Source organism: Sylvia atricapilla, chromosome 4 (genome assembly GCF_009819655.1).
Source record: "Sylvia atricapilla isolate bSylAtr1 chromosome 4, bSylAtr1.pri, whole genome shotgun sequence".
Taxonomy (NCBI): Eukaryota; Metazoa; Chordata; class Aves; order Passeriformes; family Sylviidae; genus Sylvia; species Sylvia atricapilla.
This window is the reverse complement of record NC_089143.1, coordinates 5,888,072-5,897,480: the sequence shown is the minus strand read 5'-3', so window position 1 is coordinate 5,897,480 and position 9,409 is coordinate 5,888,072. Positions and strand designations below refer to the sequence as shown.

General features: G+C 51.6%; 1 protein-coding gene across 1 annotated transcript; it reads left to right on the top strand.

Annotated features, from left to right (window-relative positions):
• The first annotated feature begins 4,710 nt into the window (after positions 1–4,710).
• GSX2 (GS homeobox 2) lies at positions 4,711–7,344 on the top strand. Its single transcript, XM_066316777.1, has 2 exons — positions 4,711–6,824; positions 6,990–7,344. The coding sequence occupies exons 1-2, from the start codon at positions 6,371–6,373 to the stop codon at positions 7,328–7,330; spliced, it is 795 nt and encodes a 264-aa protein (XP_066172874.1). The 5' UTR covers positions 4,711–6,370; the 3' UTR covers positions 7,331–7,344.
• Positions 7,345–9,409: the final 2,065 nt, after the last annotated feature.

Genomic DNA, 9,409 nt, shown 5'->3' with positions numbered 1-9,409 from the left:
ACTGGAAAAAAGAAATAAATTATAACCATTTTATTTGTTTAGGTTGTGTGAATTGAACTCAAAATTTAGTTTTCTGACTGTGAAATAGTTAGCTCCTACAATATGATGATATGTTTGATGACCTCTTCAGTTTTATCACAAGCAGCACTGAATGTCCATTCCTGTTAACCTGGCTTTTGAAAATGTGGCACTTCCTCTGGCAGATAATTCAAAAGACTGCTACTTGGTCACCGTTAGGCAGAATGCTTCAACCTAACCATGACACCTAAGGATCAAAATTCATGAGGTCTGAATTTCAAGGAGAGAAATGGAGTGGGAAGTTTAGTCATGCTCTTTGTTGGGTTGGGGCCTGTATCAATACAGATATCACTCTTGTGTTGATTTGTAGCACATCACAGTAAAACTAAAACAGATCATGATTGGTGTGTTCTGGAATCCACAGCAGCATTTTGAATCCTTGTTCTGATCCACATGACCTTGGGGTTTCATCTCCAGCTCCCAACATAAAACTTCACTGAGGCTGCTGCAGGGGTTTAACTTTATCCCCTTTAAAGAGGGACCATCACAGCTTTGTCTCACACATATCATGTGTAACAGTTTGCAATTTTAGCTGTAGAGCTCTTAGAGCTGTAAACAATGGCCAGTAATGAAACCAGGACCCAGACAGCCTGTAGTGTCTGACCTGATGCTGCCCCATACCTGAAGAGTACTAGAAACATGGCAGAGTCAGAGAAATATCAGACTAGACTCTGATCTCAGTGGGTATTTTCTTGTTTGTCTCCTTCACATGATTTCTGGTAGAAGGGCGCTATGGTGAGGAGATGCAGACAAAAGATTTTCACTTCCAGACACTGAAGGGAACCCATCAAAGTGCTAACACTCTTAGGAAGAGGGTTGAAGAGGGAGAGAATTAAGGCCTACATCAGCATATATATGAGCAGACCTGGTTGACTTAGGAAGGACCTCACAGATTTCCCACTCCAAATAAAATATATAACAGAATAAGCCCTGTGGCTTCTCTTTACATGAAAGCCAGTTGTCACTGTAAGCCTGCAAGTGAAAGCAAAAGCCACTGAATTGGGTTGTGACAGGGAGAGAGTGGATGAAGGCTGCTGCTGGAGCTCTTTGGAAACACTGATTCAAACACAGGGTGTCATAGTCACCCTGAAAGGACTCATAGAAATTTGCTGCTAACCATGTGAACTTTGGGAAAGGCATCAACGAGGAGTAGCCTCATCTCTCCAAAGTCTGGAAGGGGATGGAAGACATAGCTTCCTAGAGAAAGGTGGCCGCTCCTGCTCCAGCTGGAGCTCCGTGTCCCGCCATCGGCCACGACCTCCACTCCACGAGGTGCAGGAGAGCACTGGGCCAAGAGAGGCTCGGCAGTCCTGGGCAGGGCAGCCGGGGTCCTGTCCTGTCCCTCCTGAGCGCAGGAGTGCCCCTTCATCCCCTCGGATACGGCCCCATTTCCTCAGGGGGCAGGCGGCTGCCGTGCCAAGTCTAGGTGGGGTCATTCATGGCCGGGGATGGAGGCAAAGGAAATCTCTCGGGAAGGGAAGGGCACCGAGGATCGGCATGTGCGAGGAAAGGGGAGAAGCTGTTTTCGCTCTGCTCAGTCCGCGGTGAGCCCGCAAACCCTTGGGTGAGCCCAGCGGCCTCTGCCTGGCTGCCAGGCGGTCTCCGGAGAGAGGCTTCCCCGCCCTGTCCTCCGGGGCCGAGCGGGGAAAGGCGGATAGCCGGACATGGGCAGAACTCGGGGAGTGCCGGGGTCTCGGCCTCGCCTCTGCCCTGTTCCCCCAGGAGCTGTGCGGGAGGCACCGAGCGCTCACATCCCCGGGGCACGGTCCCCGTTCCTTCGCCTCCGGCCCCTGCCCTTAATGAGACTCTTTGAAATCCAGAAAAAAAAAAAAAAAGCGAGATTTAATGTTACATCCTTATCTTCGGAGGAGCGCGGTTTTCTTGCCGCGGCGACGTCACTTGTTAAACAATCCGCGGCTGAGCCCCTGAAAAGAGAGGCATTGCACCCTTCGTGCTGAATACGCTTCTCAGTGCGCATAACGCCAGGGCCTTTTGATGTCTCACAATGCGTGTTACGCCCAAAGATTGTCTCTTTGGACAGATCTACAACGCTTGGCTTCATGTTTGGAAGTTAAATGGACAGCGAGGTTGTAGAAACTCCCACGCTTGAAGCTGGCGCAGACACTCGTACTTTCGCCTGTTACTTTCCATGAGTGAAAGCGGCAGGGGTGGAGGGAAGGGGCTGCTGGTTTAATCCGTGCTCCGAGCCAAAGGGAGGGGGGGAAAGCAATCAGACTTTTCCTCTCTTTTCTTTTCTTCGGTTTATTCTTTGGCAGCCTTAAAATAAGAGAACTATGTGCAAAGCGTGCGCCCTGCCTAGGTAGCTTGTGTCTGGAAGTCGCTGGCAATGTTGCTGCTCCATGAAATCAAAATTTATGATTATTCAAATGTTGGGGACTGTGAAAAGAGAGGAAGAAAGAGAGAAAATTAATATTGCAGCTGTTCTTCTGATTAATGAGAGATAATTGCTCATGAAAAGTCACCCCTGTGGCATTTTGTTGTCTCCTGGATCTTTGTTCTTTTCCACTATTATTGAGGACTTTCTTGAAGACTAAGCGGTTCTTTTCAATTTTTGGTATTCAGAAAGTGTTGCTTGGTTACAGATAATGGAGAAATCTCGGGCTATATTGGGTAAGATGTGCCACAGACAGCAATATCACAATGCCACTTTCAGAAAAGGATGGATACAAGTTAACGATGCGCTTTCAATAAAACATTAATAGACTTGTTCACGCTTTTATAATGACCTCCTTAATGGGAGCTGGGGGCAAGTCCTGTCTTTAGATTGCGTTCACTTCAGAAAGGCCAGCGTCGGGATTGCCGATCACTTTGGAAACTAATAGCAAATCAATGTTAGAGTAGCGAATAAATGCGATTATTACCGCGGCCCCTCGCTTACCCACGCACGGCTTTATTTTAAGCGGGACTTTCCCGTGCGGGAACTGCCCCAAGCCGGGGCGCAGCCTGCCCAGCGCCACCGCGTATCACCCCGGGGTGATGTTTGCCACCACGGCTGCTCTGCGGGTGTTGTTTCGGGTTTGTTGGTTTGGTTTGGGGTGTTTATTTGGTTTTTTTGGTTGGTTGGTTTGTGGATTTTTTTTATTTTATTTTTTTTTTCCCCTGCTCGAAACGTGTCCCGGGCTGCGGCGCTTTCGGCCAGGCAGCTCCTCCCGTGAACTCCGCGGAGATGCGCGCCTGAAAGCCGGCTCTTTCCCGGCTTTTTCTTCTGCCGGCGTTGGGGGAGGGAAGGGAAAGAGTTGCTTTTGTCATTTAAGCCGTGAATCTCTTCTACATAAAGGTGTTAGAGACATCTGGAAGAAAAGAGGGACCAGCACCCAGTCCTGCGCTCGGCGGACCAGGGGAGCGGCTCTGATGTTCTTTTTGAACTGCTCCACTTTCAAAAGGGGGCAATTTCGTTACATTCTCATTTGTTACACTGTCTTGAACTAAAGGCAGACAAAGCTATACTCTGTCACCCCGAGCAGAATGAAGGGAATCAAAGGATTTTCCCTTAAAAGGACTAATTTTCTCCTTGAATTATGAAAGTAATGGCTAGGTAACAGCCTGTGCTCTGTACCCAACTGCTTAATACCTTCTAAATCCTTCCACGTGGCTCTCCCAGTCGTAGCAATTAGAGCTCATTATAGGCTCATAAGAGCTCTCATTTCGGGGATTACTTAATGGACAATGAAATTTTATCGGACAGAATTATTGAAAAATAAAATTGTAACGAGGCCGATGTGATGTGGGCGCACGCCTTGCATCATTCCGCCTGGTTTGGGATGTCTTTGCTTTCAAATGACTTCTTTTCTTGCTCTGGCTTTCAGGGGTGGGTTTTTCTTAGCGATTTCTCTCTCTCTCCCCCTCTCCCTTTCTTTTATCACCGCATTTGGTTTATTATAACGATTACAAATTGTAATTTTGATCCGACTCTTGCTCTGGCTGCCTTTCTTTACGACAGCCCCCTCCCCAGATCCACTCTATCACTGCAGGCAGCTTTTTCCACTGAGGTTTGGGGTGGGATCATTACATATTCATTTTCCAGGACAGCCTCTCCTTAAAGAAAACTTAAAAAAAATTTAAAAAAATACAGATATTAGTTTAAATCTTCTCCAGATGTACTTTGCTTTAAACGAGAAGGGCCAAACCAAAAAATGCCATGCTTGTGCACGGTGACCAGAATCTCAGGGCCCCAGCTCAGGCCAGCAGGTAGAGCCCCCTGCTCTCCCCAGGGCTGCGGACCCCAGGGCCTCGGCTGAGCCCCTGGGGCAGCAGTTTGGGGAAAAAGTAGGTGAGGTTGGAGCCGACCCGCCTAAACCCCGCGAGCCCCTAATTGTTGTCACAAGACGCGGGATTAGCGCATTGCTGGAATAGCTGTCTGTTTACACTCAGGAGCCCCCGCCGGCCGGTAAACACTTTCTAATTGAATTCTAATCACATTCAAATAGCCACATAACAGGCCTCAGCTGCAATTCATAAAACTTTAATTGCTATCCATAAATCCTCAGATCACCGAGCGCCGAGTGTCCCTAAAAACACTGTTGCATCGGGCTTGCCCCGGGAGGTGTGCGGGGAAAAGGGGAGCGGGGCTAAGGGGACAGCTGGCTCCTGCACAGGGGACTCTGCACGGTGACACTGCCCGCAGCAGGTTGGGGACAGGGATATAGGGACGAGGACGGGACAGCACAGCCGGTCGAGACCTGGTCACTCTCTTAGCAAGACTCAAGTTGCGTCTCTGAGCCTTGCTGGTCGCAGGGGTGAGGAAACGCCAGCTCCATCCGAGGGCGGATTTATTTTGCTGGGTTTAACAGCGGGGGACTGGGTGTGCGGAAGGGATGGTAGGATGTCCGCGGCCCGGCCCTTGCGCATGATAACCGCTTCTGAACACGTTTCGGCTATTGCTGCGCTCCCGAGTTTCTCTTCAGCCTCCGGTAATCAGGCGTAGTCTGTGTTTTCTGCTTTAGAGCACAATTATCACTTCCCTTTGCCGTGTCAAGTGGGATGGGATCCGCAGTCTGTTTTAAACGCCGCTTCACATCTGCTAAACAAGAACGCAATAGTCCTTCTATTAACGATAAGTGTCTTCTTAAATTCCCATGAAACAGGTCATTGGAAAATCGCGTAATATGCTGCGAATACCTTGGCTTTGTAATGCGCTCTGAAATGCTTCGGAGCCACCGACCGTATTTAGCTGTTTATCCAATTTTACTTTGAATGATTGCTTCAGCAAACTTGGTGGAGATCAAAGAATCCCTCCCTGACATGTTCGCTTTTCATTAGCGCTGCGCGCTGCGGTCCTGGAGCGGCCGGGGAAGTTCGCTTGGAAGTTTTCCGTTTTGATACCGTTTGGCTGAGAAGTGTCCAGATATTTGAAGGCTTTGTCCGTTTGCAGTAATTACCAATTTGGCAAGATTCACTTGAGGTGAAAAGGGCGAGAAGGGAGGAAAAAAAAAAAAAAAAAAAAAAAAGAAAAAGCCACCCAACCCACCCTACGTGCATATGTACGCGCAGACACACAAACGCGCTCCATCCCTAACTTTATAGCCATGGCTGCATCTGTGTACCTGGCTCCTCTGATGCAGAAAGTGCCTCCTGAAGGAGTTCTGAAGGAGTACAGGGAGGGGCTCAGACTGGGGAAAGGTGTTAGCCGCAGGCCTCCGCGGCATCCACGGCCCTTTGGATGTTCTTTTACTGGGGCTGAGAGGGGCGGAGTTGAACCGCCTGTTTCAGAGCATTACCTGCTCTCACCTCTCTCTCCCTCTCGGCGATGGAAAGTAGAGTTCTCCTCGGGGAAAACCCCCGAGCAGAAACTCCTTCCGATTAATTTTATCCCCGGCATCCCGGGCGCGTTGACAGAGGGACATGCCTGCGAGAGCGACGTGTGACGGGGCCGCGGGGCAGCCGCCCCCTCCCCGCTTTCTCCGCTCCTATAATTTATTTGAGGCGGAGGCAAAGGAGTGAAGTCATCGGGCAACGAGCAAGCACGCACACTTTGCCCCCCTCCCCTAGCCCGCTTTGGTCCCCCCCGGCAGCCTCTCCTGCCGGCCTGGGAAGCCGGGGAGATTTAGATCTGCGAGGCTTTCAGCCATCACGTGTTTAAATACTTGATATAAAACCCCGGCGCAGGGGATCCAGGCGGGGGGACTTTAAGACCAGCCCTCTCCAGGGACCCTTTTGTTCAGCTCTCAAACATAAGCACCTTCTCGACTCGCCAAGACTTCAGTGGCGACTTGGCCGAGCAGGAAAAACCCCGACTTTGGGAGAGCCGCCCCCGGCCTCGCAGCCCTCCGCAATGTCACGCTCCTTCTACGTCGACTCCTTAATCATCAAAGACTCCTCGAGGCCGGCTCCGTCCCTTCCTGAGCATCATCACGGCCAGGACTTCTTCATCCCTCTCAGCATGCCTTCTCCCCTCGTCATGTCGGTGTCGGGCCCGGGCTGCCCGTCCCGAAAGAGCGGCTCCTTCTGCGTCTGCCCTCTCTGTGTCACCTCGCACCTGCACTCCTCCCGCGGCGGCGGCGGCGGCGGGGCCATCCCTCTGCTCAAGAGCCAGTTCCCCGCGGGCTCGGGCGAGGCCCAGTGCTGCCCGCGGAGCGGCCACGCTCACCACCCGCCGCAGCACCCGCCTCCCGCCGCCTCCGTGCCCGCCGCCGCCGGCCTGGGCCACGCCGCGCATCACCCACCTGCCTGCGCCGCCACCACCTACAGCGTCAGCGACCCCCGCAGGTTCCACTGCCTCGGCATGGGTAGGAGCGCTGCGGCCGCCGGGGGAAAGGGGCAGCGGGACGAGGGTCGGAAAGCTGCCGGGCAGTGTCTTGTCGGTCGGTCTGTCTGTCTCTTGTCCTCCCCCCCGCGCGCCGCCCCTCCCTTTTTCCCCGTCCCGCTGAATTTCGCGTTTCTCTCCCGTCCAGGAGGGTCCGAATCCAGCCAAATTCAAAATGGGAAACGGATGAGGACTGCTTTTACCAGCACTCAGCTCTTGGAGCTGGAGAGGGAATTCTCCTCCAACATGTACCTGTCCCGTCTGCGGAGGATCGAGATAGCCACGTACCTGAACCTGTCCGAGAAGCAGGTGAAAATCTGGTTCCAAAACAGGAGGGTGAAGCACAAGAAAGAAGGCAAAGGCACCCAGCGAAACTCGCACGGGGGCTGCAAGTGCAGCACCAGCCAGGGGCATTACCCCCGGTCGGAGGATGAAGAGTCTCTCTCCCCCTCATCGGCTACGGAGGATAAAGAGATCTCCCCGTTATGAGCCGGGCTCGGGGCTCCGCTGTGCCGCCGGCTCCCAGCCCGGAGCGAGGCTCACCCGGCACCGCTGCCCGCGGACGGCAGCCCGCGAACCTGCAGAGGGCTGGCCCTGCCTCCGCGGGGGTTTAATTGTCATCCATTCACAGTGATAGAAAGATAGAGATATATATATATACAGCTATGAGTATATTTTCGGAATGTAAGTGTTTTAGTGGTGGCAGTTCAACCAAAACGTTATTTATGTAATCCCAGGAGAGGGCACCTGCTCTTTCTAAAATATGACATGGGACAAGGCTCGCATGGCCCTGAGTGCCTTCCTCTGTATCCCCACAGGAAATTTAAAGAAAAAAAAAAAAAGAAACTCATTTGAAATCGAAAGGCGAGACAATAAAAAGAAAAAAAAAAAAGAAAAAAAAAAAGAAAAAAAAACCTTAGAAACAAACTAGAACCTGTAGAGAACCTTCTGGACGGACTTCTTAACAAAAATAAGAAAAGACATAAAGATCGCCCGTTGGGGTTTGGGACGGTTGTTTGTCTGTGAATAGTTTTATATAAAAATTATATTTATATTTATTTAAATAAATGAGATCAGACGAGAATTTAAATTTTTTTTTTTCTTCTTACCCCCCCGACTCCCCCTTCCTCCCGTCAAGTGCCAGCCCGGTCGCAGCAGCGAAGGTGGACCGGCTGGGCAAGGTGCTTTTCTTTGCAGTCCTTGTCCTTCGTACGGTGAAAGCATCGCTGTATATGTGTCAGATCTGGATAAAGAGTGAAAATAAAAGCCATCGGCTACTAACAAGAACATGTTTTCTGTTTCCCTGTGACTCGGGGCGGCTGGGAGGCGGAGAAGGGGGGACTCGGCTCCGTCCGGAATGCAAATACAGCCGGTCCTCTGAGTCCAGCAGCCTTGTGCTCCTTCCCAGCGGGAGCCAGCGCACGCCCTCCTGGCCGCTGACAGCTTTGTCCCGTCCGCTGGTCCAGCGGCACGGCGCTGGGGACACGGTCACTGCTCCAGGGCCGCCGGGATCCCGCACACAGCCCCCTGCCCGCCAGCCTGGTCCCCCCTTCCCTTACCCAGAGGGCTGGCTGCACACTTCCACCCTTCGCCAGGCTCAAACTCCGCTGAAGTTATTATACGGGTTGATTGCAAGCAGAGATCAGGGATTTTTTTTCCCCCCTGAGGCGCTGGAACAGAATTAGCTCTTTTCGGTGTTGATTTCGTGAGGCGCCTTGAGCAGGCTTAGGGAGAAGATCTGGGTGTAAACCCGTTTAGAGAGACACGGTTGAAGTTCTCTGCAATCTGCGTCGGGCAGCGCCCAGCCACAGGTGACATCCTGTCTCTGCCTTGGGCAGCCTATCCTCAGCTCATTGCTGGACACTTACAGGCAGCTGATGGACCTGGAGCTAGTCAGTCCCAAATAATTGGGGCACATTTATAATTTTTTCCTAGTTCCGGCAGTACTGGCAGACAGCAAGCCTATACGCAGCAAGCAATATAAGCAAATCAGAATTGCCTTTTACACATTATGTTATTTCTCTCGTATTTTCCTTGGGTGGATTTTCCACTTATCCAATATAAACTTTTGACTTCAACCTCCGAAACTGTGCCAAAACATTTTTCATAAATAATTCCCTCAGCAATCCCTATATTTATCGTGTTTGATCCCTAACTTCGGAGCTTCAGTTCAGAGGTACATCTCCAATGTGACTTGCCTGCAAGCGCCCTGGGTGCTGGAGAGAGAGGCAGCCCCAGTGACATTTGTACTGCTTGCCTGCCTCGGAGGAGAGGCCAGATGCATGGGCAGGGCTGGGGTAGGATGGAGAGACCCTGGTATGGGCACTGCTTCACAGCCAGGACCAGCTTCAGGGCCTGGGGCAGAGGCAGAGTCAGTGCACTGGCGTCTAACAAGAAGAGAAAGGAAAGGCAGGACTGAAGTTTCTAGGCTGGACTTGGAAAACAAACCTAAAACCTCACTGATCCATACCACTACCTTTTCACTGCCTGAGCTGACTATGGAGGCCAGCAGCCCACATGCCAGCGGTGTGGCTGGGGATGTTGGTTACCCCATGGCAGTCCTCTCAC